Source organism: Furipterus horrens, unplaced genomic scaffold, assembly GCF_987537825.1.
Source record: "Furipterus horrens unplaced genomic scaffold, mFurHor1.1.pri manual_scaffold_1, whole genome shotgun sequence".
Lineage (NCBI taxonomy): Eukaryota > Metazoa > Chordata > Mammalia > Chiroptera > Furipteridae > Furipterus > Furipterus horrens.
The window spans coordinates 191,237,811-191,260,760 of NW_028327171.1; the positions used below are offsets into that span (position 1 = coordinate 191,237,811).

The following is a 22,950-nucleotide window of genomic DNA, read 5'->3' on the forward strand; positions in this document are numbered from 1 at the left end:
GACAGAGAACAGACATACAGCTGTCAGAGGGAAGGGAGGTTGCCGGGCTGGGTGAAAAAGGGTGAAGGGATTAAGAAAAAAAAAAAACCCTCATAGACATAGACAACAGGATGGTGATTATCAGAGGGGAAGGGGGTGGGGGGGTAAGAGTGGGTTTTATAGAGGGGATAAGTGGTGATGGAAGGAGACTTGACTTGGGGTAGTGAACACACAATACAATATACAGATGATGTATTATGGAATTGTACATCTGAAACCTATATAATTTTATTAACCAACGTTACTCCCAATAAATTCAATAAAAATATTTTTATAGAAAACAGCATATCTGTGTTTTATTGACTTTGGGCAGATTAACTGGAGGAAATCAGCATCCTTGAGGGATCAGCCCTGTGAGAGAAGAAAATGTGTAATAAACAACAGGTCACAACGGTCCCAGGTGGATGCAGTCACGCATCCAGGTTACTGTATCTCTGAACAATTTGCTGGACTGACACGGCTTCATCTGAAATGACATAACTTAACCAGTGTAATGTATTCTGCTGTCCAAGTGCTATATAATAAGGGTGGTAATGTGGAGCAGCTCCCGAGAGGGCAGAGGAACAGCTGTTGGTGTCACCTGGGAATGGCACCCACATATAATTCTCATCTCTTTGACAAGGATTCTAAAGTCCCCCTGTCACTGTCACTCACCCACAAAATTAATGACTAAAGGGGAAAAGGAGGGGAAATGCCTAGCCCCTGAAACAGAGAGAAAGACAGAGAGAGGGACAGAGCAAGTTAATAAATAAAACAAGAGCCTGAAGGGAAGAGCTGCTTTGTCAGAATATAAATATTTCCCTTCTTCTTTTATCTTTAATGTAGTGTGAGAAGCTTATTAAAGGGAAATGCATCTCTGTCCCTGGAGCCCTTGCACAAGCCTTGTGGGAGCTGCCTGCAGAACGGGCTCGCCTTAGCCCCTCACTTACAAACTCTCCCTGCTGGAAGTGAGCGTAATGCACTGAGCAATAAAGAAAGGCTGAGGGAAGAAAGGGAAGCCATTGTGGCCATAAGGATGCTTATCTTGATGGGCCCGGTGTCATGTTATGTTAATCCCTGGGAGATGCTGAGAGACTGAGGATGAGGAATGCCTGTCTGCTCAAGTGCTTGGCTTGAGAGTCCAAGGGACGCTGGCATTGCTAGACTTTTACTCTGCTCCATTAAGAAGAATATCCAAATTTAGACAAAGGAGAATTTGTCTCCAAGGGTAAGACTGGCAGAAAAGCTGACAGGGGGTGGGTATCTGGGGTCCTGTGAGCACTCCTCCTCTCAGGAGCCCTCTGGGGCTGCAGATCTCACATCTCTAAGAAGACAGCAAAGGTGGGCAGTCCCAACATCCAGAGTTCCTGAGCCTAGAGCTATCACTATTCTAATAGCACAGAAGATTTTCACCCTCCATATCTCCTCCCTAAAAACCCTAAAAATAGGATAAGACATTCAGAGCCTGCATACCAATTCAGGCTAGCACAGAGCCTTGCATATGGTGGGTACCTAGTCAGCTTTCATGACATGATGCTGGGACTGTGCTGGTCATGCTTACCACTGTATGTATAGGGCCAAGCATGGGGCCCAGCACCCATGGATTTGGATGGATGAATAACACATGCATTTTTGTTGGCCATCTTTGCTGCCTCTCCAAAGATCTCTGGTGCGATCAAGATTTGGGTTTTGCCAAACTCTGCAGCTATCTCATCTTTGCTGACCATTTTGACATATTTGGCCATGTTGTTACACAAAGATAAGCTATCCATTCATCAGGTGTCATCGTCTAACCAAAGGCAGGGGTGGGAGAGCCCCTAAAAAATGGCTGCCAAAGGTGCTTCTCGTTCATTCCTCTTGAATGGGCTTCCCCAGGGGAACCGGCCCTAGTTGCTTTACTGCTACACCCACCCCAAAACATACTCATGCATTTTTATCTCTACAATGTAACAAATGGAGAAAACAGACATTTTTAAAATCAGCATTTCTGGCTCTCTTGCCAGGGTATTCATTTATTATCTTGCACTTAGCAAGGGTTTGCTGCCTTTTCAGGCCCATCCGGCACTGAATAATCACTCTTGCTGCAGTACCTACTTTGCATCCTCACACAGACTCCTCCCATGATGATTTCTTTTTTGGTCTCATTCTCCTTAAGTTTTGTGAATCTGGTTCCCTTTCCCATTGAATCTCATGTAGGTTGGAATAAAAACTCAGCTACAAATCAGAGGGCTCGAGGCATGGCTATTCCACTGTGCTCATCACTTCCAGGACCAATTATAGCCCATGGCAACGTCTGTGTTACAGGGAAGGGTATAATTCAGGGATGGTGAGCCATCCTTAGCTGCTTCCTAGGGAATTCCTGGCCCACCGTTCTAAACATTGCCTTGGAGCTATTTACAGTTCCCGATTCAACCAACATTCTGCCTCCTGCATAAGCCTCATCCAACCTCCCCTCAGCCTTGGCTGCCTTGGGGCCCTGGAATCTTGAGAGGGCCTATTTCCAGGGTTCCCACAAACAGTCTGCCACAGGAGAAGGCATTGGGGGAGGGTGGCACATACTTATCTGAGGGGCCTTTGTATGGAAGAGATTAAGTTTGTACTGTGAAGATCAATGAAAGCCTTGGAGAGACAGATTTCAGTTCAATATCATGAAGGACTTTCTAACAATTAAATCTGTCTGAGAAATGAAATAGGAATCCTTTAAAGAGACCCCTCTTTCCCAGGAGTTCAGGCAGAGGTGAGGTCTCTCTCCAACGGGAGCTGCCCAGTGGACCATGACATACACCTGAGATTTGTCAGTGTGATTAAGCAAGGCCTTCGGTGCTTGAGTCCAACTGCCTAGGTTCAAATCCCAGCCCTAAAACTTACTAGCTCCATGATCTTGGGCAAGTTATTTAGCCTCTCTTAAAAATGCAGATAAAAACACATTAGACTTTCTTGGCAATTGTGCGGGTTGGTGTTTTGTTTGCATGTTCGTTGTTTGTCAAAAGAATCTGAGGTTTTGTTTTGTTTTTTAATCCTAATGAGAGGACATGTTCATTGACTCTAGAGAGAGAGGAAGGGAGAGAAACATTGATGTGAGAGGGAAACATCCATCAGTTGCCTCCCACAAGTGCCCCAATCCTAGATCAAACTCCCCACCCCACCCCCACCCCCACAACTTAGGTATGTGCCCTGACTGGTGATCAAACCCGCAACATTTTGGTGTACAAGAATAGGATCCAATCAACTGAGCCATTTGGCCAGGGCAAGGATCTGCAGTTTTTAGCCCTGGCTGGTGTGACTCAGTGAATTGAGCGCCAGCCTGTGAACCAAAGGGTCACCAACCAGTTCAATTCCCAGTCAAGGTACATGCCTGGGTTGTGGACCAGGTCCCCAGTTGGGGGAACATGAGAGGTAACCACACATTGATGTTTCTCTCCTCTTCCCTCTCTCTAACAAATAAAAATATTTTTTAAAAAGAATCTGAGGTTTTTAAACAGTAAGATAGTGTTCTAAGTCTTTGGATGTGCTAAACTCTTACTGGTTTATAGGAGTCATAAAAGAGAGGCCACTGTTTTTCACTAGCTATAATATAAAACAGCATTTTGAAATTGTTACTTTACATACATATATATAAACACAAACATTAGCATTTAGGATTTCAGAAATTGGGATGAGGAAAATTCTTTTAAACCAACAAATTGTACTGCATAGGGTACAGAAAGGTAGGAAACAAAAATTCATTTATTCAACAAATATTTATTAAGTACCCACCTAGTGCAAAGCCTGCCGGGAAATACAGATATGGCCTAGAAGCAGATGCTGCCTGTTGGGGGCTTGCCATGTAGTAAATAACTACTTCTGATTCTTCCACTTGCAAAAATGGGCAGTGTTCCACAGGCTCTATAAATGTATAATATTCTGTAGGAAATTTTGTATTGGTTTGTATTCCAAGTGAAATGGACAGGGCAATAGTATAAAGCATGGTGGAAAATTTACTCCTCCCAGTTTGTTCGTTTTCCATTAGTAGTCTAGCTTCTCCAAAGATTGTGATCATGTTGATAAACTATACCTATAAGCATATTTCCTGGGAATGAAAAATAACTTTTTTTTTCTTTCATTTATACTTAGCACCATTCTTGGTTCTGAAAGAACTATGCCTAAAAAGGACATGGGTAGAAATAAACACGGGATGCCCAAAATATCTTTTGCTATGGGTTATAGGCATCCAGATTTGGAAAAGAAAGCTTTCTCTTCAGCAGAGTATATGATCTGTAGCAACTTTCAAATATCCATCTCTTCAGCTTATTAATTCATTGGAAATACTTAGATGGAAACATGACTTTCCCCTGATCCTGCCATTTCTATGAGTATTTTGATTCTCAATTGAGCATAGAGGATGCCGGCAGCCTTCTGAGAAACGAGGAACTTTAGTCCCTATCTGCCTAGACTAAATTGTCTCTTCAAATCATTAAAGAACAACACTAATTACTCTTTATTGAGCATTTACAACATGCCAGGTACTAAGTTCATTGCACTATCTCACTTGATCTTCACAATCTTACGAGATAGGGGCCAGTATGATCACTGCTTTACAGGCAAGAAATCTGGAGCCCAGACATGGTAAGTAGCTTGTCCAAAGCCCCATAACTTACAAGCTGCTGGAAAAGGATTCAAATCCACAGAATCTATGTGCTCAGCCATTATCTCCAAAGATAGGAGAGTCCCCTCTATACCAAAAGTAAGAGCTTTTAAAATAGTTAATGGAAAAACAACTTTATCTCTCTTCCTAGGAGAGTGAGAAATGTGAGATGGTTGCTAGGAGAGGCCCGGCCAGCATCCTATACACAGTGACCCAGCATCCCATGAATGCCCTGGTCTTGTGATGTCCTCTTGGACATCTGTATGATTTTGGATCTCTCTATATCTGGTTTTATTATCTATAAAATGGGTCCTGTCGACAGTAGCTCTTTCAAAGGGCTGTTATGAGAATAAAAATGCTTAGCCATGCTAAGCACTCAATACATGTTAAGTGTTAACACATGTAATAATATGACTAATATCAGACACTGGAATCTGTCCACTGGTCTTCTCTTAACTGTTCAACTTCAATTTAAATCAGGGTATCATCAACCGTGAGTGCTAAGGCACAGCAAGACCAATATGGTCCTCAGAACTAAGGCCTTAAGACAATGGATCATCTCTAGGAGCTGTGGACCAGCTTATAAATTTTAGGCTAGGGGAAGACGAGGAGTGAAGTTTCACAGGTAAACCAAAGCTCCTTTTGGTAGAGTGAGAAGTCTGTCACCTCTTTTGTTTACCTCTTCCTTAAATGTTTCCTCTCCCCCACCTTCTGGGCTGTTTTCAAAACTCCTCCATTTTGGTAACAGCTCTTCACAAGTCTGCTGGAAGCCGCTGGAACCGGCCAACAGCACCGGCCAACAGCACTGTCTCCCGCTCAAACAGCCAGCAGGAGAAGCCCCAAGTCCCTCCCCCAGCCTCTGGGGTCTGGCTGGCCCAGCAACCTCCCTTCCCTTCTCCTTCCTTCCTGACAAAGCACAGCTGGGGTGCCAGGGGCGGTGAGTACAGGCTGTGGCCCGTGAGCAGAGTAGGCACACTCACCAGCATTCTGTGGATCTCCCAGACACCAGCCAACCTGAAGCCGCTCACTAGCCAGTACATAACTCTGATCTTTCACTCTGGAACTCACACAACCATTTCCAACGTGAGGTGAGCAGGAAGCAGAGATAAATAAATAAATAGATACATAAATAAAGGTGGGCCGTTTATGTGCAAAGCTCTCGGACTAAGCAGAGGACCAGGAACCCAAAAATGTGGGTTCCAGTTCCAGTTCTTTCTGTGAACTCTTGGATAATTCAATCTGCCATCTTGGGCTTTGGATTTTTTCATCTGTAAAATGAAGATAAAGATCACTAGCCTCTGATGTCTTTTCTAAAAAATAAATCCCCAGCGCTGGCTGGTGTAGCTCAGTGGAATGAGCGCTGGCCTCTGATCCAAAAGGTCCCCGGTTTGATTCCTGGTCAAGGCACATGCCTGGGTTGGGGGCCTACAAGAGACAACCAACTGATGTTTCTCTCCCTCTCTTTCTCCCTTCCACTCTCTCTAAAAATAAATAAATAAAATCTTTTAAAAATAGAGGAAGAGCTGAGTTGGAGAATGATTTAGGGTTTTTTTTTTTTTAAGATTTTATTTATTTATTTATTTTCAGATAGAGGGGAAGGGAAGCAGGAAGAGAGGGAGAGAAACATCGATATGTGAGAGAAACATCGACTGACCGTCACCTCTTGCACCCCTCCAGCCAGGCCCACAACTCAAGCATGTATTCTGATCAGGAATCAAACTGGTGACCTTTTGGTTCACAAGTCAAATCAATCCACCGAACCACACCAGCCAGGGCAGCCCCTCCTCTTTAAGTCACAGGATGGGCTGGCTCCTAACTCAGTGCCAAACTCCCACTATAATTTGGAGACAAATTCAAGATCATCACAGAAAGCCAAATCCATTTGTTCATCAAGACTGTAAGTTCTTTGATTGCAGGGACACATTATATTCTTAGCATCTCATGCAGTGCCTAGTACATGGTAATCTCTAAATACATTTTTATTTTCTAAAAATAAATAAACCCCATGTGGTTTTATTTCATCCCTTTCAACTTAATATATACATTATGCATTATTTGTGCATTCTTTCAATCATTTATTAAGCACCTGCTGTGTGCGCTTAGCACTCCATCCCACTACACTCTTTACTACCCAGGATTTGAATAAACTTCTGTGACTACATAAAAACAAAGTAACCAGTGACTGAGGAGGGGAATTAAAATCAAGGAGACATTCCTCAACATATTAATGAGTTAGCTAAGAAATAAAGACCTTCTCTGTCTCCATCCCAGAGATCTCTTTCTGATAGCCAGCATTCTAATAAAAGTTGCTTTAACCAGCTTCAGACTTCCAAAGCCAAAATTAACACCATACAATAGAAGGACCCAAATAAATTCAGAAGGTTGACCCAAGCCACAGAGGGACTTCAATTCACTAATGAAAAGGAAATCTCTAAGCCCTCCCTACTCTCAACCCAGCTCCTTCCACCCTCTCTTTTTCCTGTCTTCAATCTGCCACGACCCCTAGGGACCCTCCAGGTTGCCCTGGCCCAGCCACTCCCCAGCTCCTCCCTCAGGTGAGGCCATTCTCAAATTAAATCACAAAAGAGGGGCAGCCAGTCTGCAATGATCTGTGTTTATTTAGTAAATGGGTTGATTGCCCTCATTTGTGGAGATTAAGAGTTAATTTCCCAAAGCAAAGAGAATTGATTTCTCCTAGGGCAGCCCCAGATAATTAACAGGGAAAAATAAAATTCAAATACTGCTCCCCACCCCCCTGCCGACACACACCACCCCTTCCCATACAGTTTTGGCCTTTCGGTGGCCTATCTTGCAAGGTAGCCACAGGCCCCAGTTTCAGTGAGGTTCTGACCACGGGAGGGAGGATTTAGTAAACAAAGGCTTAGGAATTCTTTAGGTTCCTTTAAACTGATATCTGGCACATTCAAGAGCCCAAAATAGTTTCTCTCGCCCCTCTTCTGGCTTTGAAAGGCAAATGTTTTGAGGTTTGTGTTCTCTCCCACTCACAGAGTTTCTAATCCAAGTGGAGTCAAACCACTTTGTCTACACCTTAATTGAAGAGCCTGGCTATAGGGTTTAAAGTGCTATTTTACAATAAGGAGGAGGCAGGGAGAGGGAGAGAGAAAGGGGACTAAGTGGAAATGTGAAAGGGGAGCAAAGCAATGGGCAAGTGGCCCTAAGGGCACACTCAGGGTGCCGTGTGCACAGCCTTCTGAGCACTCGTTGGGCACAGGTGATGAGCCTCAACTGACAGAACGGCAGGAACTGGAGAGAGACTTGCTTGGCTTTGTGAGTAACTTCCACAGAAGACAGGAAAAAGCCCTGACTGTGCAAAGTTCTGGCCCAAATACAGCCATAGGCTCTCAGAGACAGGTCAGATCACTCAGCCCAACTTCCTGGATTTACAGATGAAGAAACAGGCTCAGAAAGGTTAACTGACTTGCCCGAGGCCAAGGGGTTAGTGACTGGTCTGAGACCCCAAGAATTCTTCTCATTTCCTTCCCTGTAACTGAAGCCTTTCCTTTGTTTGATCCTCAGGAGAGGGAAATGCACCACATCCATCTCAAAATAAACTTTCATTTACTTGGGAAGACAGTTAAATGACTTCATATATTTTTCCAAGTGAAACAACCAAATATCTTCACCTTGTCTTCTCATCAGCTATTTTGGATCTTGGCTGCACATTAATACACATGGGGAACTTTTAGGCAGATTCTCCAGGAGTAGGCACCAGGAAGTCGTTTATTAAGTAGATTTTTAAAAAATGAAATCCTCTACCACCACCCACAGCCCCTTTGAGAATCACCTTTTTAATTTATTTGGATTACTCTTCCTACTGGTTCCTTCATGCCACTTAATTTATTTCATGCATCCCAAATTTACATTCAACTTAAAAACAATAGCAGGGCATCCTTGACACATTTAGCTGCGGTCTATTGTGATTCCTAGGTCTTTTGTTCCTAGCTAGCCTTTCACTCTCCTGCATTTCTGCAATTTATGGTTTCTTATTTTCCCTGGACTTCATCTGAGCAATGAATTGCACAATTTGCTTGGACGAATCAAATGTCTACCTTGTGAAAGGCAAAGGAGAAAAACAAGGCACAGATCCTACTCTCAAGAACTTTTCAGATGAATAGGTGGGGGTAAGGTAAGCACTCAGATACAAGAGAATACAAGTAATATCACAAGAGCTATAGAACCTTCAAAGAAAGATGGTGAAGAAAACTGACATGTGATGAATGCCTACTATGTGCCAGGTACCATGAAATAAATTAGGGTTAGCCTTGGATGATAGGCATGAAAAACCCTAAAATAAACTGGACATAAGTTTATTTTGATCTCATATTTGAAAAACCCAGAGAGAATCCATCCCAGGCTGGTATGGTGCACCACAGTGTTAGGGACCCTTCTATCTTTTTCTCCTTTCCCAAGATTATTTCATGGTCACCAGTAATCTCTGGAGTTCCAGCCATCAGGAGGAGTTAGGACAGGATGGTCCACCTACTGCCTGTACGTTGCTCCCAACACCACTGCTGACATTCCACTGGCCAGAACTAGGTAGATGGACATAACAACTCAACTTGGAATTAAGACTCTATATAAAAGCCTTTCATATGTCCATCATCTGAAAAAAATAGTGGGCATTACCAAGTAAGTTTGAAACCTGGATATGTATAATATTCAAGGAGACATAACTGATCTGGGGCTTCTCTAACTATTGGAATGTCTTTTGATAAGGCATAGAAAAGTCCCTGGCTGGTGTGGTTCGTGGATTGAGTGCCAGCCTGCAAACCAAAGGGTCGCCTGTTCGATTCCCAGTCAAGGCACATGCCTGGGCTGTGGGCCAGGTCCCCAGTTGGGGGCGTGCTAGAGGCAACCACACATTAATGTTCCCTCCCTTTCTTTTTCCCTCCCTTCCCCTCTCTCTAAAAATAAATTAATTAAAAATAAAAGACGTAGAAAAGGACAAAAAGTGATGTTTACCATGAAGACATCAAATAGCAGTGCAGTGTCAAGTGAAAAATGTTATCTAGATCTGGGTTTTAGTTCAGTCTTTACTACTATAAAAAGAAACTTATATCTGAAACTTTGAAGGATTATTATAAAATTAGAGACACTGTACCTAAAGCACTGGGTACCTTATAAATGGTAGTCCTTCTATTAAAAATATTTAATAAATGCTCAAAATAATCTGAGCATCACAATTTTTGATGCTTAAAATAATCTGAAGAGAGTACCTTCTATAAACCCAGTGGTATGCTAGAGCCAGCTCTTAGAGGCTTATGAGAACTGATTATGTGCATCTTTCCCAACTTCAAGTTCAGTTGTTCAGCAATCGGTGATAGCAGCAGTATTTACATCATGGAAATTGACAAATGTATATGGATTAGGGCTTTTTACCTGAAAAGTTGGTCATTAAACATTTACCTGCATACCACTATAAAAAGTCACAACCTAAGCAAAAAGCCAGAGCCACAAAATATGCACCTAACTTGGTCTTTTATTTTATCTCTATGATTTGCATCCATATAGCCAAACCAGGATTCTGCCCTTATGATGTTTTTGCCCATAGACCACAAAACATTTCGTAAATATTATCTCATTAACTCTCCCAACACCCTGGGGAATAAAGGAGGCTAAGTGACTTGCCTGAGGCAGGACAAGAAATCGATGGTGAAAAGCAAAACTAAACTGGTCTATACTGACTATCTCTGCCACCCTTCCTACACACCCTACAGATTGTCATTAAAGGCATGGGTAGCAATTACCAACAGTGCTTTTACCTCATAACCCGAATAGCCAAATCTCTATCTACAGATTGTAGTTCCAATGCTCTGTCCTTTGCATATATATTTCACTCCCCAGAATGGCTCTCCCTCTGCTCTTGGAGGTTTTTCCCAGGGTTACATGTTGTCTTCAATTAGTCAAATTTCTGTATTTTTTCTCCGTTTAGTCCAATGGCATGTGTTGGAAAACACCATTGGCCAGAGTTAGGGTTCTATTCTGACTCTTAACAGAGGCAAGTGGCATCATAACCAATCAACATGTGTTTTTATTTGTGACCATTTTTCTGGACTCCCAAAGGGCAGAGACCCAAGAGTTGTTTTGGAGTGAATGAATAACCCTCATGGCCACCAGTCTCTAAATTGACTCCCAGTCATCTTCACCCTCCAAAGGATTTTCATGCCCAAGTGTATCCCCTGCTTCCCCTTGAGTGTGGGTAGACCTAGTGACTTGCTTCCAATGAATAGAATATGGCAAAAGTGACAGTATGTCACTTCTAAGATTAGGTTACAGAAAGACTATGACTTCCATCTTTATTGCCATCTTTTGTGTGCATGTTTTCTCTCTCCCTCATTCTCTCTCTCTCTCTCTCTCTCTTTCCATTTGCTCTGGGGGAACAAGGTGCCATGTTTTAAGTGGCCTTATGAGAGACCCACTTTGCAAGGAACATCATGATGTCTTTGGTCAACAGCTAGTGAGAACCTGAGGCCTGCCAACACCCATGTGATGAATTGGAAATTGATACTCTGAGGCCTGCCAATAGCCACAGGAGTGAGTTTAGAAGCAAGTCCTCCTCCAATCAAACCTTGAGGTAGCTATAGTCCCAACCAACACACTGATTTCAGTATCATGAAAGACCCCAAGCCAGAGGACCCACTAAGCACACCCAGATTTCTGACACACAGAAAGGAATTATTAATGCTTGTTGTTTTAAGCTGCTAAGTTTGGGGGTAATTCATTATACAACAATAGATAACTAATACAGCCCTTAAGCAACAAAGGAAATAGTCAAACATTTTCATGATATAAATCACCTCCCCTGGGTGGGGCCTAGCACACCTAACAGGACTTTTAGTATGACCTCCTCTTATTCAACCTAGACATCTCCAATGTTCATAATACTTGAAAGTTTGCTTTAGGGACAAGACTGTTCTAATTCGGGGAACGATCCAACACTCCAAACTAAATTGAAAAGAAGTCAATGGCAACCTGGTAACTGGAAATTCCAAGTCCCCTATGTTATGAAGTCACAAGCCATCTGGTAAAAGAGAGGCCAGAAAGGGAAGTAGATGCTATGCTAAGCTGCCCTTTCTGGTCTTCCTTAAATAATTCTTGCAGCTGAAGTTTCACTACAACGACAGGATTTGGCACTGCAAAGGTAGCCATTTTCAAATATGGCATGACATCAGAATGCAATTCAACTAGTTGAACCTGGGACTTGGCCAAAGTAAGTAGCATTTAAATAATTGGGGCCAATGAATAGCATCTCTTTTCTGCGGGACCATATGACTATGATGTGAAGAAATAAAAGCCTTTGTTGTTTTAAAGGGCAGGGGCAATTGGAAGTTTTGCAGCAGACAGTTACAAAATTTTCCATCCTTAGCTCACCAGAGAAGATATCAGTTAGTGGCTTCAGGAGTTGGGTGTGGAAGGTGTTGCTTGGAAAAGAAAATTAAACTGATCCTGGATGGAATGTGAACCAGTGTTACATTTCTCACAGAACCTAAAACAGACTATTTAGTCCTACATTGGAAACTTACCTTCCTGATCTAAATTACCTCCTTGAAATCACAGTATTCTGTATCAGGCAAGGTATGGAAAGCTACCCCACCCTCTCAAACAGCGAATTCTGATCTTCCAGAATAATTTTGGAGTGGATTTTTAAAAAACATCTTAAAACAAAACACTCTCCAGTAAATTGGGGTTTGCTTCTCTGTTTTTTATACTTGTCTGCCTGGGACAGAGTAAGAGGACTCCCATCTGTGTGCTATTTTCCACCTGGGGTGAATTTTCTGCATCTTATGTGCAGATTGTTTTAAAAATATTTAATTCACCTTTTGTATTTTTTAAGGGCTTTTTTTTTTCTTTCTAAATAATTATCCCTATTACCTAATATCAGGAAGCTGTCTGCATCTATAATATGAGTTGAAGCTCATCAGCTAAACTGATTTTAGTTGTATTTGTGACACAGTATTTTATCCTGTCGGTTTTCGTTTTATTTGATGGCAGTGCTTGCAATTTCTCCCTCAATAAGCGAAGATGACTTAGATCAGGGGCCTGATAAATAAGCATGAAAATTTGATTTAGAAAAGGAGGATATCCTGAAGCTCCCAGAAAGAAAAAAGGATTTTCAACCCCCCACCATACACACTTTAAATGACAAAGCCAAGCAGCAGCATTGTCCTTAAACAAAGTCTTTCAAAGCAACATCAATGCTCCCCGATGTTAGGCAATACGAATAATAATTCAGAAAGAAAAAGTGGAGTCCTAAAAAAACACAAGGAAAGGAACATTTTTAAAGCAAATATCATTAATCCTTCACATTACCTTAAGGCAGAAATCCGCAAAGAAATTTAAAATACTGTCGCGGATGTGAGGGGGAAACTGATGCTTGGGAAGAACATGGTGAGGACTCCTGTTGGGGACCCGATTGAAAATGTGGGCGTCTGACGCCCTACATTGGCCCAAATGACCCAGTCCTCCAGACCCATTAACAGAAGTGGGAAACGGCCAAGAATTGTGAAGTGGAAGGAAAGATGCCGAGTAACTTTCAGTAACAGAAAATAAAAGAAAGACAGAGGAAGCCAAAGTCTCCAATGGAAGGGAAGGAACCCAATTAATTGTCTTAGATTTCAGGATCAGTGGTTTTTCTTGCTGGAGAAGAGGCTCACCGAGGACAACCGAGGCAGCAACTTCTGCAAACAGGAAACCTGATCAGAAATCCTTCGGGGCTCCAGCGTTTGGAACTGAGACTGGCAGAAGGAAGGGCTTGGACAGAAGTAACGTTTTTTAAAACATAGAATTGCTCTGTGAGTGTATGTGCGCGTGTGCGTGTGTGACAGAGAAGATTTTTTCCTTTCTCAACACGTCTCTTTCCTGCATGGGAATTTCTGATATTCCTTGCTGTCCCGCCAGAGGGGAGAGGCGCCCTCACCCCCCGCCCGCGGTAACTTCTGACCTCGCCGCGAGTAATCCGAGAGCGCGCGCGAGCGAGCGCCCAGTGCCTCGAGCAGAGCGAATATTTGACGGAACAAAAGAATGCTTGCCAATCAGAAAACGCTACCCGAGTACAAGGATAACCTGTCTTTGTGTTTTTGAAAACTCTTTTATTAGCAAATGCCCTGGTTTCTAATATGCATTAAAACCTTTCTACCCAGATTCCCAATAGAGGGTCAAATTATTGTTTCTGCAACGAAGATGGGATCCCGAATGATCACACGCCCGAAGAACTAGGGAAAACAGGGCAATTCAAGACCCGATTTAAACGGTACAGTGTTCTTATGCCTTCGGTCTCAGGTTACTTTTATAACCATTCACTGCCACCCCCCCACCACCACCACAACTCTTAGTTTTCTTATAAGCTCTCTAAAGCTACATCAGATCCCTGCACTCCGGACCGTACACGCGGGTGGGGTGGCTTTGGGCCGGAGTACCCCGCTCCCTCCACTCTCTTAGGAAGGATCTGCCTTTCCTCCTGCCTAAGTGGGCCCCCTCCACCCGACTCCGATTTCTCCTCGGACGCGGCCCCTCCTCTTTACAACCAGGAGTCGGGGTGAGAGAGGATTGTGGCCTCACGTCGTCTGTTTGGGTCTGGGGAGAGAAAAGCGATCTGCGAGATGCACCCATTTTGCCCCTTACCGAACCCTACATTTAGGATCCCGGTTACCTAAAAGTTTCGGCGAAACCCAGCATTTTCAGAGCAAGCAGAGCTAACGTGACTCCGGCTCACGTCTCTGTCTGCTCAGTCTCTGCATTATTCTCAGCTTCTCCCTGCAAAAGTCTATGCCGATGCGCCATTCAGGAATGTGTATTTTAGTGTACTAGGAAAAGGAACAAATCTTTCAAGCAAACGTCCTTTCTGGTGCGTATGCCTCCCCCCACACCCGAGCGAATTCAGGGTAAAAGTTTTTCTTAACTTTTCTCTCCCAGCCCCCTGCCCCTCCCCTCAGGAATCCGCCCAGAGCGCTGCAGACACCGCCTCTCAGGTTCCCTCGCCTGCCCCTTCCGACTTCTACCCAATCGGAAGGCGGTCACACAGAAAACAAACGCTACTATTGGGCATCCTTAGAACGCGAGGACCCGCCCCAGGAGTGGTTTGTGAATGGGGGGAGGGGAGGGGGCGGGGCAGCCCGGAACACTGCGATCCCGACGCTTCTTCTGGCGAGTTGCGCGGCTCCGAGGCGTTACTCTGCGCTCTCTCCAAGCGGGCGGCAGCGGCGGCGGCGGCAGCGGGCCCCAGTACTCAAGGGCCAGGGCTGCCCGGGGCTGGAGAGGCCAGGCCCAGGCCGCGGGCACCGGGACCTCGCGGTTTAGGACGCGGTATAACTGGATTTCGAAAAAGAATTCCCTGAGCTCTTGGTTCCAAGGCACCGATTGGACTCAGAGCGAGAATCAGCCATTTGGCTGAAACTTGGAGCCGAGCTTTTGGGGCTGAAGAAGGAGCAGGGAGTGTTGAAGGAGGCGAAGGAGGAGGAGGCGGCGGCGGAGGCGAGGAGGCGGAGCAGCACCGCCGAGGCGGCCTCATCTAGCAGTCGCCGGCGCCGGGCTCTCCCCTGCTGGGGGCTGGACTTGGTGTGGGGGGCGCGCGCGTTGCTGTGCGCTGTGGATCGGAGGACTTGGGCAAACTTTCAAGGGTAGTAACTGGAGACGCTTGTTGCTCCTCGCCGCAGAAAAAGCCGCACCGTTACGTCGCGGCAGGAGGAGAAGCGGCGGCGCCCCCGGCCCAAGCCAACGAGTTTGGGCCCCCGGCGGCCCCGCGACCGCTGGGCGGAGGCGGCGCCCCCGCGGCGCAGGCACCCCAGCTGCAGCGCCCTCGACTCCGCGCCGCCCACGGCCCGGCCCCGGCGCCGGGAAGCCTCTCATGAGCCCGGCGCGGTGGCGCCTCCCGGGATCCAAGCCTCTCTCGGCTGCCTCGTCGCGCTCTTCCAGCTGAGAGCGCCGCTGCACCCACGCCTGGCGATGCGGGACCCCGGCGCGGCCATGCCGCGCTCTCCCGTGGGCCTATGCATCCTGGTGCTTGCACTGCTGGGCGCACTGCCCGCGGGCGCCGGGGCGCAGCCGTACCACGGCGAGAAGGGCATCTCGGTGCCGGACCACGGCTTCTGCCAGCTCATCTCCATCCCGCTGTGCACGGACATCGCTTACAACCAGACCATCCTGCCCAACCTGCTGGGCCACACCAACCAAGAGGACGCAGGCCTCGAGGTGCATCAGTTCTACCCACTGGTGAAGGTGCAGTGTTCTCCCGAACTGCGCTTCTTCCTGTGTTCCATGTACGCACCCGTGTGCACCGTGCTGGATAAGGCCATCCCGCCGTGCCGCTCTCTGTGTGAGCGAGCCCGCCAGGGCTGCGAAGCGCTAATGAACAAGTTCGGATTCCAGTGGCCAGAGCGGTTGCGTTGTGAGAACTTCCCGGTGCACGGCGCCGGCGAGATCTGCGTGGGCCAGAACACGTCCGACGGCTCCGGGGGCCCGGGCGGCGGCCCTACCGCCTACCCCACGGCTCCCTACATGCCCGACCTGCCCTTCACCGCGCTGCCCCCGGGGGCCGGTGACGGCAGGGGCCGTACCGCCTTTCCCTTTTCGTGCCCCCGCCAACTGAAGGTGCCCCCCTACCTGGGCTACCGCTTCCTGGGCGAGCGCGACTGCGGCGCCCCGTGCGAGCCTGGCCGCGCCAATGGCCTCATGTACTTTAAAGAGGAAGAGAGGCGCTTCGCCCGCCTTTGGGTGGGCGTGTGGTCGGTGCTTTGCTGTGCCTCTACGCTCTTCACTGTTCTCACCTATCTAGTGGACATGCGGCGCTTTAGCTACCCAGAGCGGCCCATCATCTTCCTGTCGGGCTGCTACTTCATGGTTGCAGTGGCGCACGTGGCCGGCTTCCTCTTGGAGGACCGCGCCGTGTGCGTGGAGCGCTTCTCAGATGACGGCTACCGCACGGTGGCGCAGGGCACCAAGAAGGAGGGCTGCACCATCCTCTTCATGGTCCTCTACTTCTTCGGCATGGCCAGTTCTATCTGGTGGGTCATCCTGTCGCTCACATGGTTCCTGGCGGCTGGCATGAAGTGGGGCCACGAGGCCATAGAGGCCAACTCGCAGTACTTCCACCTGGCCGCGTGGGCCGTGCCCGCGGTCAAGACCATCACCATCCTGGCCATGGGCCAGGTGGACGGGGACCTGCTCAGCGGGGTGTGCTACGTGGGACTGTCCAGCGTGGACGCGCTGCGGGGCTTCGTGCTGGCTCCCCTGTTCGTCTACCTCTTCATCGGCACGTCCTTCCTGCTGGCCGGCTTCGTGTCGCTTTTCCGCATCCGCACCATCATGAAGCACGACGGCACCAAGACCGAGAAACTGGAGAAGCTCATGGTACGCATCGGCGTCTTCAGCGTGCTCTATACCGTGCCGGCTACCATCGTCCTGGCCTGTTACTTCTACGAGCAGGCCTTCCGCGAACACTGGGAGCGCACCTGGCTCCTGCAGACGTGCAAGAGCTATGCAGTGCCCTGCCCGCCCGGCCAATTCCCGCCCATGAGCCCCGACTTCACCGTCTTCATGATCAAGTACCTGATGACCATGATCGTAGGCATCACTACTGGCTTCTGGATCTGGTCCGGCAAGACCCTGCAGTCGTGGCGCCGCTTCTACCACAGACTCAGCCACAGCAGCAAGGGGGAGACAGCGGTATGAGCCCCGGCCCCTCCCCCACCCTCCCTTCCCCCACTCCAACGGAGGGAAAGGCACAGTAGGGAAAGGACTTCTGGGTGGGGGGGCCTGTTTCTGTAACCTTACCCTCCATTGAGACGTGACCTGGAAGTGAGAAGACTTAAGTATATGTGGAACGAGGGGTGGGTTTGAAAAAGAGGCTTGAGTGGAAAGACGGTTTGGATGAAAAGACTTCTGGCCAAGACTTGCAGGGTAATGATAATGAAACTAGTAATGATGTTTATCATGTACGGTACGGACCGACCTGGGCCTATCGAGAAGATTGAGACCAGCAGTGATTGCTCTGAGTTCTTCCCAGCTCGTGCTGAACTGGGACTGGGAGCGAATCCCCTGCCTCAAGACAAGTGGCCCGTGCTCAGTCCTGTGAGGCCCGGGTGAAAGGTACAGCTCTGTCTCCGGCGGCTGCTTTGTTGGAAAAAGGGAGGACTCCCTGCGGTGCCCTTGTCAAGCGGTGGTCAAACCATAATCTCTTTTCACTGGGGCCAAACTGGAGCCCAGATGGGTTAATTTCCAGGGTCAGACATTACAGTCTCTCCTCCCCTGCCCCCTCCCGCCTGGTTACTTCCCCCCCACGCTCCAAATCTCCTTTCAAGTCTTGAAAAATAAGCATTTGGAAGTCTTGGGAGGTTTGCCTCCTAGAATCGTAATGTGAGGGTGCAAAAGAAATGAAGATAGCTTTTCGAGATGATGCAAAAAAAGATGAATAGTAGGTATTTCTGCTATTTAAAAAAGATTTTGTGGAAGGCAGGAGAAAGAAAGAAGAGTGTTATATTCGGTTTAATGCCCTGAAAAGAAGTGATGACTTGTTGCTTTTCAAAACAGGAATGCATTTTTTCCCCTTGTCTTTGTTGTAAGAGACAAAAGAGGAAACAAAAGTGTCTCTCTGTGGAAAGGCATAACTGTGAAGACAGCAACTTTATAGGCAAAGTAGAGCAAATCTGAGGTCTCTCTTTGGATGTTAATTTGGTTGAGATAAACATTCCTTTTTAAGGAAAAGTAAAAGGCCCTGTGCTTCTATACCCACATTGGGTCAGAGGTTCTGACTTGGCTAAAGGAAATGCGAGGGGTTTTGTTTGTTCTATATAAATTTAGTTCAGAACACATGATCCAGTGGGCTCTGTAAAATGTTTAGGGTTATCTCTCCATTTTTTTTTTTTATTCCTAGAGACCTGCATTTAGGTTTTCTTTTTTTTTCAATTTGAATCCTTCCAGCTAAAAGGAAGAGCATAATGTCTCAGGCTCCATAATAAAGGAAAGTTAAATTTAAAAAGTTTTTAAAAATTGTCCTGTTTTTGTAGTCCCATAAATGCATTTATAAAATGTGTATGCTGACCCTGTCTTTGTGTGGCTGGATGTGGAGGTGACCTACAGAAATGATAGTAAATGAAGAGGACAGTTCAAGTCATGGGCCCCAGTTTTAAGGAAAATCATTTAAAAAAGGTAAACTTCAAAGTAATTCTGGAGTTCTTTGAAATGTGCTGGATGACTTAAATTTATTAATCTTAAATCATGTGCTTCTTTTTCTGTAATAGAACTCTGATTCTTTTGCATAATGGTCTAAAGCTGAGCAGAGAATCACTGGAGCTAACCTTTATTCCACCTTTGCCAACACCCTCCAATCTTGTAACACTGTCCTATTTCTCAAAACAGTTTTTAAATGCTGTTTTAAACAGTTTTTAAATCATAGAGGGTACTGTCAGGAATGCAAGTTACTTTATATAATCTAAAGTTCAGTTGAGTGGAGCTGCTTTTTATATTCAAGTTAACATTGACCTAGTGTTTTTTTAAATCTCCCAAACTGTCTACTTTGTCAGATTTTTAAAACTCCCACCATGCAGTTTTTTGGGATCTTTTGTGTTATATCTTTTGCATGTGAAATTTGTAAAATAGAGACAAGTGCAGTATGTATATTTTGTAAATCTCCCATTTTTGTAAGAATATATATTGTATTTATACATTTTTACTTTGGATTTTTGTTTTGTTTTGCCTTTAAAAGTCTATAAGGAAGCCCCACTTTATCACATGTACAGATCACAAATAAATTTTTTTTAAATACAGAGTGAACATTTATTTAGTTTACAGTGCCTATATGTCATTAAGTCAAAGAACTAAACTTTGTGTTACAGAAACAAGGTGTGGAGGGACACTATTCGATGGGTCTCTCAAAGAGGAAGAGGTGATATATTATTGAGGTCTTTTCTCCTTGCCTTTTAAAATACAGTGTAATGAATGCCTTAACTGTCCCTTAATTTTTTTCTGTTGTTGCTGCTTTCTGCCTCCCTCCATGCCACCCCACCCATCACATACTCCCCTAAGCCTTTTCACATCCTGCTTTGGATAACTTACTGAAGGTACAGAATAAGCATCTCTTTTAAAGAGGTGCTATCTGATCCATGTTTTTACTACCCTTCAGAGGTGAAGTACATATCTGAAAGGAGTAGAAGATATTTTTGGTCTGCTTTCTTAGGAAGAATTCAGTGAGATTTTTTGTTTGTTTGTTTTTAACTGATTTGTGTTTTTGTATCCTGATGAACCTTGTCTAAATTGTTAATACATAAGTCCTTTGGGTTCAGGTTGGCTGGGTAGGTCAGTAGACGGTTCCAGGTATCAGGAGCCTTGCATATGGAGCATTCCTCAGCTATAAGCTTCACTCTACCTTCTAGGTCAACTGAACAGAGGTCAAGTGATTCCCCGAGGTGACAGTGAAGGTGGCAGTGACTCAGCAGCTCTGGCAGGAATAGACTGTATGCCTAACCCCAGGATGGCCTCAGAAGTCACTGAAGCTATTCTTTCCTCTTGTCGGAGAGGCTAACTTTGGAGTCAGATTAGACTGAGAAGCCTTCCCTCTCCAGGCACTTTGATATTAAACAGCCGCTCAGGAAATTGATAAAGGCATTCTGAATACTTCCAATTCCAAGCCTCATTAGCTTTGTTTTTGTTTGTTTTTAACCTGCCTCTCCTCTCTTCTTTAATTCAGGTGCCCGTTTCCTGGCGTTTCATAATGTAGTCGCCCCGTTCTCAGGCAGACGTGGAGACCCAACAGCAGACTGGATGCTGCTGTTTTCCTTCCCTTCTTCAGCTCTTAAGTTTCTGTACTTCTAAAGCTCAACAGAAACAGTTCTGTTTTTGTTTTAATTAACAGGCTCACACACATGGCTGGTGTGTTTTACAAACACACAGAATGAAAACCAGTGACAGACGGTCCTCCCCAGGAGGAGGAAGTCACGCCGCTGCACTCAGGGCAAAGCAGCTTTGAGATCCTCCTGGGTTTTCATCACAATGGGTGTGAGGTCATCTTAACCTGTGAAGATGTGGGCATGAAGGAAGGGAAAAACATCTGCTTCAAGTCTCAAGGTTTATCCAGTTTTTGCTCATAAAATGACACCTTTTAGGTTAAAGCATGACTTTTTTAACACCACACTAATACCGCCTGTTAAGAATGTTTGCCTTTAGAGGAGGTGGAAGGCTCCCAACAGGGTTTTTTGCTCACAAATTAACTGCCAGAGGCACTTAGACCCTTCTGTGGGAGGAGAGCTGCGTGACTACTATAAATGTGTCCCTTTCCTCTCCAGCGCTGCGTGGTCCTCCGAGGCTCTCAAAGATTGAAGAGCATTAGTCCTTAGTGAGGGAACAAAGACTGTGTATGAATAAATTACTACCTGCTTTTGTGTAAGCAAAGATAAAAGTGCTCAATTTAATTCCTTTCACATTGTGGTGTTTCCGTATGTAGTTGATTCTTACCTAAGAATTTTAGAAGCTCAGGGATTTTTAAGGAGGTGCATCTAAGCAGAAAATATGTGAGGGAGAGTGTTTGTGAAAGGGCACGTGTAAAGGTTAAGAAAAACATTGGCAAGAGTTTGGTGTTAATCCCTAGATAAGGAGCAGAAACACTTGTGAAAATTTTCTGCAGTTTATAAAACAAAATTAGTCTACACAAGAACCACACGCAACACCTAATCTTTTAGAGTAGGTATGTGAGAAATCTTGGCAAGAAATAAATGTCTCTTATCATTAAAGAAAAAGTAGAATTTTTGTAATGTGCTTGATAGAAAATAATGATATTAGAAATTTTCTGGGTAGAGCTTTAAGAGTGCAACAGCTGTAGGCTTGAACTTGTAATTATGCTGGGAAATTCTCTTCCAACTCTCCCAAGTCACTATTTATAGATGATATATTTTTATATATGCATATGTGGATGGTGAATAACAGTCCACAGGCTCCAGGAAATCCTAGAAGAGACTAAAAGCACTCCAAAGTGGACTTAAACAATTCATAGATCTGTTCTATTTTTCTCTTATTTCACTCTCAGTGGCATTAAACTGGTTTTGTAAAACTTGGTTCTTCAACTCTTCAATTTATGACACTTCTTACATCTGGATCTGTATTTCTCACATTTCATTAAAAAGTGAACTAGTTAAAAGGGTACCATTAAAGTGTCAGGTCTTGGGTAAAATACACATTGTGACTTTTATTCTCTGTGGTTAAAGAAAAAGAAGTTCAGTCACTTGGAATTTTCTCAATTAGTGCTACAGTCTTAGAAAAAAAGAAGTTTGGCCAAGACAATAGTAGTTTATTATAAGTAACACTACTATGAGTAGCAGCCGCTACATAAAAGGTGCTATGACAAGGACTGGTGGGATTATAAATAAAAGACACTGTCCATCTGAAAAACTTGCTACATAGTTCAGAGTGAGGAGGGCATCCCCAAGAAGAAATAAGCAACTAATTATATTTCTAGACAGAGCTTGGCTAGTGCCATTATAAAGCTCAAATGCTATTTGGAAAAATATTACTTGACATTTGGTGGCATTTACTGTTTTTAAAAGCCACTTTCACACTTTCACATTTATTATTTGACTTTATCCTCACAATTGTTATAACAACCCTAAAATGTAGAATAATTCCTAATTTAAAGATGAAGGTTATTGTCCCTAACCTCTTTCAGAAGACTTCAAACTAACAAAATAAAACTGAAGCTATTGTGAGGGATTCAAAAGTGGTTAGCTGGGGACCCATTTCACTTTACAAGGAACTTTTAGGGAGCTCAAGTCCACCTCTTTGCTATTTAGCTTCCTTTAATGCTTCACACCTGTGAATCTCTTTATGAGGCTTGACCCTGGCATCAGATTCAGTTTACAGTTTAAGAAGTAGTCGCTGAGAGATGGACATATTAGAGCAAAAAGGGGCATTTGGAAAGCAAAACCCAAGTGTGTACGGGAGGAGGCAGTGAGGTAATAAGTCCCATATAGTTGGGAATGAAAATGATCTGGATGAAACAACAACCTAATACTACTCACCCTTAAAAAATATGATCCCCAAATTTCAGCGTGGCCTTGCAGATTCCAGAGGACAATTTAAAGGAAAAGGTGTCTTAGGGAAGGTATGGCAGTACAGGGAATAGGAAATATACTACCAACAATGAAAGCTAGGCATAACCTAGGACCAATTATACTTTTTAATTTCCTAAGGAAAACAAATGGCATGTGGCATTTTAGTTCCAATTTCCAGGTCTGGGGTAGGTGCAGGGAGACATGGGTGGCAGCTTGTCCCCGAGTTGCAGCAGACAAAGAGAATAAGTCTTTGAG

At 45.0% G+C, this 22,950-nt stretch overlaps 1 protein-coding gene across 2 annotated transcripts; it reads left to right on the forward strand.

The window, feature by feature from the left end:
* Positions 1-14,805: 14,805 nt before the first annotated feature.
* Positions 14,806-21,672, forward strand: FZD7 (frizzled class receptor 7). Of its 2 annotated transcripts, XM_090282663.1 has the most exons (2): positions 14,806-17,323; positions 20,343-21,672. In XM_090282663.1, exons 1-2 carry the CDS (start codon positions 15,605-15,607, stop codon positions 20,370-20,372), a joined length of 1,749 nt encoding a protein of 582 aa, XP_090138789.1. In that variant the 5' UTR covers positions 14,806-15,604; the 3' UTR covers positions 20,373-21,672. The 2 variants fall into 2 exon arrangements, with proteins under 2 accessions (XP_090138789.1, XP_090138797.1); XM_090282671.1 differs by lacking the exon at positions 20,343-21,672 and having other exon boundaries at positions 14,806-19,615.
* The last annotated feature ends 1,278 nt before the right edge of the window (positions 21,673-22,950 follow it).

Excerpts from the sequence above, each read along its gene's own strand:
- FZD7 (XM_090282663.1), top strand. The coding sequence starts at position 15,605 with ATGCGGGACCCCGGCGCGGCCATGCCGCGCTCTCCCGTGGGCCTATGC. Across the intron at positions 17,324-20,342 it reads GCAGCAAGGGGGAGACAGCG|GTGCCCGTTTCCTGGCGTTT; the intron begins GTATGAGCCCCG and ends TCTTTAATTCAG.